We start from the raw sequence: 13,186 nt of genomic DNA, 5'->3' as shown, positions 1-13,186 counted from the left end.
TTAGAAAGCCACTGAAATTATTTTAAATGCCAAAAAATCCTTGGAAGTCCTTCGAAATTTATTGAAATTTTTTTGAAAACTTTTTTAATTTCCTGATTTTTTTAAAACTTTTTAAATTTTGTAAAATTTGTATTCAATTCTCTGAAATTAAAATTAAATTGAAAGTATTTATTAAAGTTCTCTTGAAAAAATCGCTTAAATACCTATAAATCTTTGATTTAATTTATTTTATTTTCCAAATTCACTAGAAATAACTTAAAATCTTTGGAATTCGAAAAATATTAAATTAAATTCCTTAAAATACGCCGAAATATTTTTATATTTCTTCAAAATGAAAAAAAAAATTTTTAATTAGTTAAAATATTTGGAAAATCACTGAAATCATTTTAAAAGCCCAACAATTCGTGGAAGTCCTTCGAAATTTGTTAAATTTTTTAATGAAATTTGATGAAACCTCTTAAAATCCATAGAAATATTCTGGAATTCCTTGAAATTCTTAAAAATTTGTTTAAAATCCGTTTTTAAATAAATAAGTTAATAAATCATTCGTTGGTACTTTCACTATTTTTTGCATCAAATATTTTAACATTATTTTTATTTCATTCTTAATCCATAATTGATTTCCTAAAATATTTTTTCGTAAAATGGAATTACAAGGTATGAGAAAAGATTTCATGGGAATAAATAATTTAGAAAAAAGAAATAATATAAATCTGATTAATTTTTTTTTAATTACCCTTCGACCTCGTTGTTCCCTTATTCTTCTGGCGAGGGTGAGAAAAGCCTCTTCAATATTGATGTTTTCTTTACAAGAAACCTCGAAGAAGGGCATATCGAAATTTTCGGCTATTTTTTGTCCCCTTTCTGCATCCACTGCTCTGTTCAAAGGAGCATCGCATTTGTTGGCCGCAAGGACTTTTACGACATCCGGAGAGGCATTCTATTCAGTGAAAATAATTTATTAAATATTTTTTAACCTTTTTTTAAGCCCATTTCCACAGCAATTCACGTGAACATGAATTGAAATGTTGAGTTAAAATTTTGTAAAGTTGAGTGAAAAAAAGCTAAAGAGTTTGTATCATTCAAATTTTTTGTAATTGCAGAGCAAATTTTCTTTTGAGAAATTTTTGGGTTTTTTCTATTTCCAAAAAGTTAGGGCCATGCAAATATTCTATCATACAAAAAAAGGCCTTTCAATTCATTTCCTAAATTTTCAACTTGATATAACAATTCGTGTGGACGTAAATTGTTGAAAAAAAAATCCGGCAAAGAAAAGAAACGAATTTTTTAGAAAATAATTGAATCCTCAACTAAACAGATAATTAAAAAAATGAATCAAAAAATATAATATCAACCAGTTGAACTCAAAGAAAAAAAGGATTTTTTTTTGAAAATAGTAAACCCTTCAAGCCAATATATGATTTTTTATATGAATAGTTGAATTTTCAAAAAAATAGTTAATTTTTCGAGCTAAAAACTCGAAATTTTTATAATATAGTTGAATTTTCAATTAAAAAAGAACAATTTTCGACCAAAAGTGGAATAGCTACATTTTCAGATAAAAAAAATAATTTTGAACAGAAAAAAAATATTTTTCTAACAAAGAGTTGAACTTCCAATTTAAAATATTAAATTTCAATATAAAAGTTAATTTTCTACCAAATTGTTGAACTTTTAAGCCAAAAAAGGCGGAAAATTCAAGAAGAAATTTTGCTAGACACTCTGGATATATGAATAAATATATAATTTTTTTATAATATACAGTTTATTATATTGTAAAATAATGTCTACCTCTTGAATGTTGCGTAGCCAGTACGAGAGATGATTAAAACTTTCAAGACTGGTAACATCATACATTAGTAAAATACCCATTGCTCCTCGATAATAAGCTGTTGTTAAAGTTCTAAATCGTTCTTGACCAGCAGTGTCCCTTTAAAAAATATAAAAAATATCCTTCAATATAATTTAGGAAATTCAGTGTAAAATATATCTGAAAATTTAAATTTGTAGATTTTTAAAAACTATCTAAGATTTTAATTTGTTTATTAACATTCAATGTTTTTAAATAGGGAATTGAAATTATCAAAAAATAAAGAGTGGATGCCGAAGATATTTAAATTTTATCATTCAAATTGGATGTAGCACATCTAAGAACATGTAATACTTACCCAATTTCTAATTTAAATTAATTAAAAAATAATATGTTTATAACATCGATATTGCGTTCGTATTATTGTCATTATTATATTCATATCCATACTATAAATTTATAAAGGATGAATGAATTTTCGAATTGCAATAAAAATTCTTTTTTTGAAAAATATTTGTGAAACGAATTTCGATTAGGTGGGTATCGGATAACTATTACATGGCCTGACTTACTTTTTTAATTTTTGGTACGAATTTCAAATCGTAATTTTATGCTCGAAGTGGATCAGCTATATAAATTTCTATGAGTATATAAATATATATTTAGAAATTTTTCAAAGAATTTTAGAAGGTTTCAAGAAAATAGAAAAATAGCCTAAGAAATTTGGAAAATTTTTTAACAATTTTTTAATTATTTCTTAAATATGTAATTTTTGAAATGGTCAAAAAAGAAATTGGCACAATTCTTTAAAAAATGTAGGTAAGATTCGAATAATTTGAAATTATATTTCGAAATTTTGAAAGGATTAAAAAATCATTTACATCTTGAAATAGTAAAAAAAATGTTAGAGAAAATACAGATCTTTGAAAATTTTGAACTTTTGAAACGTTTTATGATTTAAAAAATGTTTAAGACTCCTGGGAGAATTTTAAATGAGTTTTTTGGTTTAAACAATTAATTTCAAGAAAATATTCAAAAAGATTGCATAAGAATTCAAATGAAGGTTTGGAAGTTCTAAAAAGATTACATAATTTTAAAACAAAATTTTGATTTTCGGTATTTTTGCAAAAAAATGAATAATAGATCAATTTTAATGGAATATTTTTAAAAATTTCCAAAATTTTGATAAAAGAAAGTGGGAGGTTTTAAGGTAATTTTTTTAATTTCATAGAATTGAAAATGAAATTTAGATAAAAGTCGAATCATCTTTAGAGATATTTAGAAAGTTTAGAAATTGTGAAAATATTGAAAAACTTTAAAACTAAATGTAGATTTTTTAATATTTCGAGGGAGAAAAACTTAGAAGCTTTTTAAGAATTTAAAGAAACTGAAAGAATGATTTCAAGTTATCAGAGAAATTTTAAAAGATTTCCAAAATTTTCGTCAAAGAATCTGGAAGGTCATTTTTTTAATTCTGCAGAATTTTTGAAAAAGTTTTAGGAAATATTCAAATAATTTAAAAAGATATTGATTAGATTTGAAAATATTCGAATATAATTCATATCTTGAAATAGTTTCAAAAAATTTTTAACAAAATCTAGATTTTTTAAGATTTCGAAATTGTTTGAAGATTTAGAAGAATGTTGAAAAAAGGGAAAATATATAATTCCTTGAAATTCTAGGGTAAATTGACGATGAATTTTTGTTAAAAAATTAAAACTAAGATAATATTCAGAAAGATTTCGAAACATTACAAATTATGTCGAAGATTACAAAAAGAATCTGGAAGATTTAATGCAATTTTGTCAACTTTGAAAAATTAAAAATATAATAAAATAATAATTATATGTAAATTTTCAAAGATTTCGAAAAAATGTAAAAGCTTTTTAAATTTTTCAAAGGTTTCAGGAATATAAAAAATTTCTTAAGATTCCTGGGAATGTTTCAAAACATTTCAAAAGATTTTTTGTAAATGGGATGAACAAAAAATCCCAGAAAATAAAATCCGAAATTATGAAACTGTATACAATTGAAAATTTCCACATTGTAGTTTGAGTGACGAAATAATCAATTAAAGTTAACAAAGGTTATTATTAAAACAATTTAGTGTTATTTATAACAATATTCTCTTAGAAAAATGCTAGATAATTGCGGTTTTTTGATAAATAATACTACATTGTTAAAACAATAATGTTTGTTAACTTTTAATAAATTTTTTGGTCGAATTCAACTAATTTTGAAAAATTAACGAATTTGTTGAAAATTCGTCTTTTTGGTTGAATTTGAACATCTTATTTACAATCATTTTTGTCTAAAATAGGAAATATTAAATTTTACGTTAAGAAAAAACATTTTTTTTATTGAAAATAAAACCACTTCGTTGAATGATAAACTTGTTTGTTAACATTTTTGAAAAGATACTTCTATTCGGTTAAAAATTGAGCTAATTTGATGAAAACTGTTTTTCTTTTTTTTTAAATGAATTAACTGAAATTTTTAATATTGTATTTTTTGTTGCACCTTAGTGTTTTTTAGTTGAAAAATCAATTATTTGATTGAAAATTTATCTATGTATGCGATAAAAAAATATCATTTCTTTGGTTGAAACTTTAAAAATTATTTTGAACATTCGTTTTGTTTAAAAATTTATCGTTTTTAGTTAAAAATTTTTAGTTAAAAATTTAACTATGTAGTTAAAATTCTTACTTGCTATTTTAACTAAAAATTTATCTATTTTGTTGAAAATTAGTTTCTTTTTTTTTAATTTCATTTTTGGCTGAAAATTGCTTGCATTTTTTACTGGAAATTTAAGTATTTCATTTTTGGTAAAAAACTACAAAATGTATCTTTTTGAGTCGGAAATTCAAGTACATGGTTTAAAATTCATTTCTTTGGTTGAAAATTTAACTATTTTGTTGAAAATGTAATTTTCTAGTTAAAAATTCAACTATTCGCTGTAAAAATACAAGAAACACGTCCTTCGTAACGTTCTTTCAGCAAACAATAATGTTATTATATTTGTAAAATTTAGAACTACGCAAGAAAAACTACCGAGTAACGAAAATATTAAATCCAATTTGTATTTTCGCAGAATCTTTAGCGCCACCTATCCGCGGCTCCTGTATCTCCCAAGATTTTGAATTTCATGTAAAAGAAATTTGACGTTTTACCCGATTCTTTGGCTTTATATATTTTTGAAATCAAAATTAATTCCTAAAAACCGATGAAATATTTCTATTTGTTTCGAAAAGAATATAAAACATGTGAAAAATAGTTAAACATGAGAGGTGTCCTTTACTTTTAAGGTTAGGAATTCGACTAGTAAGTTTTATCCTTTCCGAAGAAAAAGAATGTGAAGAGAATGAAGTGATGAAAAATAATAACAAATTATTTTGATCAAAAAATATAAAGAGTCTTGTGTGCTGCTACAGTGAACGGAGTTTACTTAATAAACCCGTTTTTAATCAGTGAATTTTACTCGAACCGCGGAACCCTGACATTGCTACTAGATTTTTGACTTCCTGGTGACACAAACGCCGCCTATCGGTTTGTAATCGCGCTCGAATGAATGAACGTGTATGCGGAAATTAATTTATTTCCTGCCGATATTTGGCGAAAGAATCCTCACAGGAGAACTCGTCGCAATCAATAGCGTGACAATTATCCAGAGGAGGAACGCAGCTTTTGATACGAGAATTCCACTGACAGTTTCCTGAGCAGCTTCGGACTCTTAAAACTTCTGGGTTTCGAGTGACTTATATAGTATGTTCGATCATTCTCACCACTTGTGAGAAAGAAATGTTACTGTTTCCAGAGCGTGCCGCGAAATCTAGCGGCTGTGATATGAAACTTTTATTTAAACCGCTCTTTAATTTGAATTCTAGGATCGTTCTTTTTTGTTTTGATAGTTCTCAGTTTAAAGGTTTTTCAATAGAAAATTCATCAATACATGTTATAAGTACCTAAATATTTTGGATGGATAAATTTATATTCTAGTTTCGTAATTTGGTTACTTTTTAAGGATATTTTGTTTGTAAATACATGATTAATTGTGTGTATTTTAAAATCAAGTTTGCTCACCAGATTTGAAGTTTTATCGGTGTTCCATCCAGGTTTATAATTTTTTGCTTGAAATCGATACCTATAATCATAAAAGAAGAATGAAATTTTCATTAATCTACTTCGAAATATATTTTGATTTATTTAACTTTTCAGCCTGAAAAGACTGTTAATATACAGAGTAATTAATGCTACGGCTAAAACATCACGAAAAATTAAATTCCTAGATTATACAATTCCCAAATAATATAATTCCCATATAATATTATTCCCAAATAATAAAATTCGCGAATTATAGAATTACCGAATAATAAAATTCCCAAATAATAAAATTCACGAATTATAAAATTTCCAAATAATTAAATTCCCGGACAGTTCATCGTATTACCAAATTTTAAAAATCCCGAAAAATGAAATTCCCAGATAATAAAATTCCCAAATAATCAAATTCACGAATTATGAAATTTCCGAACAGTTTATCGAATTACCGAACTTGAAAAATCCTGAAAAATAAAATTTCCCACGCTGTAAAATTCCCGAATAAGAAAATTCTGAAATAATAAAATTCCCGAATAGTTTATCATATTACTGAATTTGAAAAATCCCGAAAATAAAATTTTCGACACTGTAAAATTCCCGAATAATAAAATTACCAGATAATAAAATTCCCAAATAATAAAATTCCCAGATAATAAAATTTCCAAATAATAAATTTCACGATATATAAAATTCACGCACAGTTTACCATTTAAGCGAATTTAAAAAATCCCGAAAAATAAAATTCTCGACACTGTAAAATTCTCGAATAATAAAATTACCAAGCAAAAAATTCCCAAATAATAAAATTCCCGAAAAATAAAATTCTTGACACTGTAAAACTTACGATTTATAAAATTCCCAAATAATAAAATTTACGAATAAAGAAATTTCCTAAGAGTTTATCGTATTATCGAATTTGAAAAATTCTGAAAAATAAAATTTCCAACACTCCTAAATTTCCGAATAACAAAATTCCAAAATAATAAAATTCCCGAACAGTTTATCATATTACCGAATTTGAAAAAAAAACCCAATTAATAAAATTCCCAGATAATGAAATTCCCAAATAATAAACTTAACTAATTATAAAATCCCCGGACAGTTTATCATTTAACTGAATTTGAAAATTCCCGAAAAATAAAATTACCAGATAATAAAATTCCCGAATTATGAAATTCACGCACAGTTTACCATTTAACGGAATTTAAAAAATTCCGAAAAATAAAATTTTCGACACTGTAAAATTCTCGAATAATAAAATTACCAGACAATAAAATTCCCAAATAATAAAATTCCCGAAAAATAAAATTCTCGACACTGTAAAACTCACGAAATATAAAATTCCCAAATAATAAAATTCACGAATTATGAAATTTTCCAACAGTTTATCGTATTACTGAATTTTAAAAATTCTGAAAAATAAAATTTCCGACACTCTAAATTCCCAAATAAGAAAATTCCAAAATAAGAAAATTCCCGAACAGTTTATCATATTATTGAATTTGAAAAAAAACCCGAATAATAAAATTCCCAGATAATAAAATTCTTAAATAATAAAATTCACGAATTATAAAATCCCCGGACAGTTTATCATTTAACTGAATTATCGAATTCGAAAAATCCCGAAAAATAAAATTCTCGACACTGTGAAATTCCCGAATAATAAGATTCCCAGATAATAAAATTTCCAAATAATAAAATTCACGAATTATAAAATTTCCGAATAATAAAATTCCCGGGCAGTTTATCATATTACCGAATTCGAAAAATCCTGAAAACTAAAATTCTCGACACTGTAAAATTCCCGAATAAGAAAATTCCATAATAATAAAATTCCCGAACAGTTTATCATTTAACCGAATTTGAAAAATCCCGAAAAATAAAATGCTCGACACTGTAAAATTCTCGAATAATAAAACTACCAGACAATAAAATTCCCAAAAAATAAAATTCAAGAATTAGAAAAGTCCCGAATAATCAAATTCCTGGTCAGTTTACCATACTATCGAATTTGAAAAATACCGGAATAATAAAATTTCCAAATTATAAAATTCACGAATTATAAAATTCCCGGACAGTTTATCATTTAACTGAATTTGAAAAATCCCGAAAGATAAAATTAGCAGATAATAAAATTCCCAAATAATAAAATTACTGAAAAATAACATTCTCGACACTGTGAAATTCCCGGATAAGAAAATTCCAAAATAAAGATATTTCCGAACAGTTTATGATATAACCGAATTTGAAAAATCCCGAAAAATAAAATTCCCAGATAATAAAATTCCCAAATAATAAAATTCACGAATTATGAAATTTCCGAACAGTTTATCGTATTACCAAATTTGAAAAATCCTGAAAAATAAAATTCCCGACACTGTAAAATCCCCGAATAATAAAATTTCAAAATAATAAAATTCCCAAATAGTTTAACGTATTATTGAATTTTAAAAACCCCTAAAAATTAAATTGTTTATAATATTAAAGACTTTTCCTGACATAAAGTTGCCGAATTAGGAAGAACTAAAAAATTCCTGAATTTAAATAATTAAAAAATTTGTGTATTCAAATATTATTTATTTATTTGAAATACAATGATAAAATGTTTTTACTAAAGAAATTTTTGTGCAATGTTTAAATTGTTTTTAAACTATTGTTTGAATAAAAAATAATAATTCTATGAAAATTTTATTAAGAAATAAATGTAAAAAGAACAAGTGCGCCTCAAATGAAAAAAAATATTCCGAAATTTTCTTCGAATCTATTAACGTTTTTTAAACAAAATTTTCAGGGTGATTCAGCACTGATTTGTCTCAAAATTTATTAAATGTTTTTAATATTAAGTTTAGTATTTGTTTTTTGTGCTCTTTTTTGTAATTAAAAAAATATTATGCACATCTTAAAATGAAATTTTTCGTCCAGAAACATATATTTTTTCTCCAATTATTGGCATTTTAAAATTAAACATTAATTTTGAAAAACTTGAAACATCAAAAAAGATGCCCGTGACAATAAATCTTCGATTATTGGACCCTTAGTAAACTAGTCATATTTATACAAAAACATTTTTATATTTTTTTAAATTCGTGAATTTTATATCTCGAAAATTTTCGGTAATGAATTTAATTATTCGGGAATTTTACAATTCGGCAATATCATAAATAATATCATTATTCAGGATTTTGCCAAGTTGGTAATATTATAAATTGTTCATGCATTTTATAATTCGGCAATTTTATGTTGGAAATTTTATTATTTGTAATCATTCGAGAATTTTCAAAGCCGGGATATTTATATTTCGGTAATTTGTATTTTTTGAGAATATTCCATTTTATATATTTTCTTTTTCAGGCATTTTAAAGTGACAGAATATTTATTTTTTGGGATTTTTCAATCGTTATGATTATTTTTTATTTTTGCTTAAAATTAATACATAATAATCATTAAGAATTGTTGTAATTCTATTAATCTGCTTAGAAAGAATTACTTAAATAAATTTTTCGTCTTTGGATTAAAATGAAAATTCATTAATTAAAATTTCTTATTATTAGATTCCCTTTAGGATTTAATTAATTTAAATTTCTGCTTCAAATTAATATGTAGAACCATTAAAAAATATTGATAATATTATTTATCTGCTTAAAAATAATTATCTTAATTAAATTTTCCGCCTTTAGAATAAATCGAAAATATGCAAATTAAATAATTACAATCTTCAATTATTAGATTTCCATTTTGATATCATTAAATTTGTTTGCTTCCAATCGATAACTATAATCATAAGAAAAAATTAAAATTCTATTAATCTGCATAAAAATAAGTTTCATTTTAACTTTTTGCTTCGAATAAAATGATAATATAGAAAGTAATTAATTAAAATGTCTAATTATTAGATTTCCTTCTTAATTTAATTAACTTAAATTTTTTGCTTAAAATAAATAGTTTTCAATTTAATTTTTCGCCTCTTGGAATAGAACGAAGATATGCAAATTAATTAATTATAATGTATGTATAATACTATCACAATAATTAATTGTAATTAATTGTACTTATAATGCCATGCTTCAACAAAAAATTATCGACACAAAAGTGGTTTATTTTAAAAATATTGCAAATAATTTTTAATTTGCATTTCTTTATTTTCTAAATTTATTAAATAATTAATTAACTATAGGATCTGATACTTTTCCGCAATTTTTGTTTAAATATAGACTAAAGTTCTGAAGTCTATAATAAACTGATAAGAACTCTGTAGCTAACAGTCATCGTTAATCAAGCTTGTGGCTTTAAATAAATAAAATGCGATTAATAGCAAAAATGTCACTATAATTTAAATGATTAGAAATTTAATTATCATAAGTTATAATTAATTCTTTACATGCTTTTATTATATTCCAAAAGGCGGAAAACTAAATAATTAGAAAAAAATTAATACCAAAATAAATTAAATGATAATAGGTAACGATTTCTAGCAAAAAATCATAAACCTGGAATAAAATACTGAGAAAATTTCAAATCTGAAAATTAAATTCTATTTTTGGAAACAAGAATTGAAAGTAGTATTCCTTTATTTAATCCATAGATTTATTTATTTTTAGAAAAGTATAATAGTCTTAATACAGCCAATATTATTAATTATAATAAATAAATTCAATTTTTTTTCTTTTTTACAAATATTGATTTGGTTGAGACTATTACACTTTTCTAAAAATAAAGAAATCGATGAATTGAATAAAGGGATTCTGCTTATATTTCCAACAATAGAACTTAATTTACAGATTTGAAGTTTTATCGGACTTCCGTCCAGGTTTATAATTTTTTGCTTGAAATCGATACATATAATCACACAAAAAATAATAAGAATTCTATTATTCTGCTTAAAAATAATTTTTAATTCAATATTTATCTTTTTGGGATCAAATGAAAAAATAAAAATTAGTATAGTTTCTGAAAATTAGATTTCCGCCTTGATTCAATTAATACTCTTTGTTTTACATAGTACTGATTCATTTTGTGTAAAATTTTTAACGTTCCTTTCTTTAAAAAAAAAGTTTTAAAAAGTTTCAGTTCCTATTTTATAAATTTAAAAAGTGCAGAAATGTGAATTAAATTAGGTTAAAGCGCTTAAGTTTTAAAGTTGAAGAATTGACAAAATTATTATTTAAGTTTAATGAATTAAATTCCTGATTAATTAAAATTTAAATTCTTTTTGAACGTCTAACATTCAAATTTAACCACTAATTCTTGGAAATGAAAAAAAAAACAAGAATCATATAGGAGAGATTTGAGAAACGATAGGTAGGTAAATTGTTTTTAAATGTTTTTTGATTGTGATTTAAAAAAGAAATAAAAAATACGAGATTAAAAAAAAGGTTGCCTTTTATTTCTTTTAAATTTTTTTCTTTTGGTTTCAAAAAAGTGTAAATTAAGTCATTCTTAGGAGTGTGTTCTCCACATTTGATCGTTGAATTTTTTTTTATTTCCAAGAATTTCGTAGTTCAAATTATACTATAAATGGTAAAAAAAAGTGTTTTGATAAAAATCCTTGACTGCAGATCTTATCACTTTAATACAGACTTTAGAAACACAATTTCACATTGAAAGTTAAAATTTTTAGATTTATTTATTTATTTTAAGAGCAAAAGATGACGTTTCTATTATACAAGACTAATGTTTGAAGAAACAATTGAATTTTCGACCAAAAAATATGACTTTCTAACAAAATAGTTAAATTTTTAACAAAATAATTAAGTTTTCAACAAAACAGTTCTTTTTTTCATTTAAGTGTTGAAGTTTCAGCTTAAAATGATAAATTTCCAACAAAAAATAATTTTTTTTATAAAGTGGTTCAACCCTCAAACAAGTAGTTCAATTTTCAACTAAAAAGATGAATTTTCGACGAGTAATGTGATAGTAGATATTTCAATAAAAATGATTTTTTATTTGAAATAAAAAGCAGGTAAATTAAAAAAAAAGTTGACAAAATATAGTTAAATTCAAATACCAAAATGTGAATTTTTAATTGTTCAAAATTGGGAAAGATTTAGTTTTCAACTATTGAAAATGGAAGAAAGTGGATAATTAATTATGATAAATCAACTGTGGAAAACTGTACTGCTGGAAATAGAAGAGAATTAATAATTAAATAATTGATTAATAAATAATTATAATAATAATGATAAAAGTGATTTATAAATATTTTAATCCATGAAATAAAATTTTTGAAAAAAGTCGAACTTTTCAAAAACGGGTCGCTACTTGCAAATAATATTTTTTTTGGCAAATTAATAGTTATCCAATGGACTCTCAGTAGGAAATTGAATGTGATTTAAAAAAGTTCCAACTGTTCTACTGTTAATAATTCAGTTATCGATTTTCTTAAATTTGCTTTAATTTTCAACAATAAAATGTTTAACTGTTAAAAATTCAATTATTCATTTTCTTCAATTTTCAACAGTTTAATGTTCGATTTTCTTTGCTTTTCAATAATTGAATTTTCATCTTTTCAAAATTCAATGATCAATGTTCTTCAATTTTCAACAGTTGAAAACTTATCTTTGCTTCAATTCCCAGAAATTAAATTTTCAGTTTTCTTTAATTTCAAACAAATAAATTTTCAAATGTTGTGAATGGGATAAAATTAAATTTAATAAAAAAACATTTTACTCCATAAAAAATGCAATGAAAGCTGATTTTTTTAAAAAGGGGTCGCCATTGGCAAAGTAATATTTGGCTTGGGAATTTTAAAAGATTACAAAAAAATTCAACATATTCTTTTAACTACATCCATTTTGTAACAGAAAATTCTACTTTTACTTCTATTTAAATAAATAATAAAAATTTGTTTCTTGAAAAAGTCAACAATGATTATAGATAGATGCAGTAGAAGCAGCTGTTGTGACATTTGTAAATTAAACTGTTGAAACCGAATGTTATTTAAAGTCTTCAATTGTTGACGGTTAATAATTCTATTATTAATTATTTTTTCCGATTAATCTTTTACTTTTGATAATTTAATAATCAATTTTCTTCCATTTTCAATGATTGATTTTTCAAATTAAAAAAATTTAATTGTTGCAAATCAACGAAAATGGATTCTAATAAACAAACATTTTAATTCATAAAAAATGCAATAAAAGTTGATTATTTCGAGAAGGGGTCGCTATTGGTAAATAGCACTTGGCAAATTGATAGTTATCAAATAGATTCTCACTAGAGGATTTATAAGATTTACAAAAATCCATCATCTTGTAAATAGTAAGAAAAATTTTTTAATAT

At 23.7% G+C, this 13,186-nt stretch overlaps 1 protein-coding gene across 1 annotated transcript in view; it reads right to left on the bottom strand.

Annotated features, from left to right (window-relative positions):
- The window catches only part of LOC117169549 (ras-related protein Rab-8A), a 21,399-nt gene that overhangs the window by 6,101 nt on the left and 2,112 nt on the right, over window positions 1–13,186 (bottom strand). The window contains exons 2-4 of the mRNA XM_033355970.1: window positions 5,891–5,951; window positions 1,792–1,930; window positions 737–940 (exon numbers count right to left, since the gene is read on the bottom strand). Of these exons, the coding sequence (XP_033211861.1) occupies window positions 737–940; window positions 1,792–1,930; window positions 5,891–5,951 (404 nt within the window). The remainder of the gene's footprint in view (window positions 1–736; window positions 941–1,791; window positions 1,931–5,890; window positions 5,952–13,186) is intronic.

The sequence above is a fragment of the Belonocnema kinseyi genome, chromosome 3, assembly GCF_010883055.1.
Source record: "Belonocnema kinseyi isolate 2016_QV_RU_SX_M_011 chromosome 3, B_treatae_v1, whole genome shotgun sequence".
Classification (NCBI taxonomy): Eukaryota; Metazoa; Arthropoda; class Insecta; order Hymenoptera; family Cynipidae; genus Belonocnema; species Belonocnema kinseyi.
Note: the sequence above shows the minus strand (reverse complement) of the source record. Positions and strands in the feature narration are given on the sequence as shown.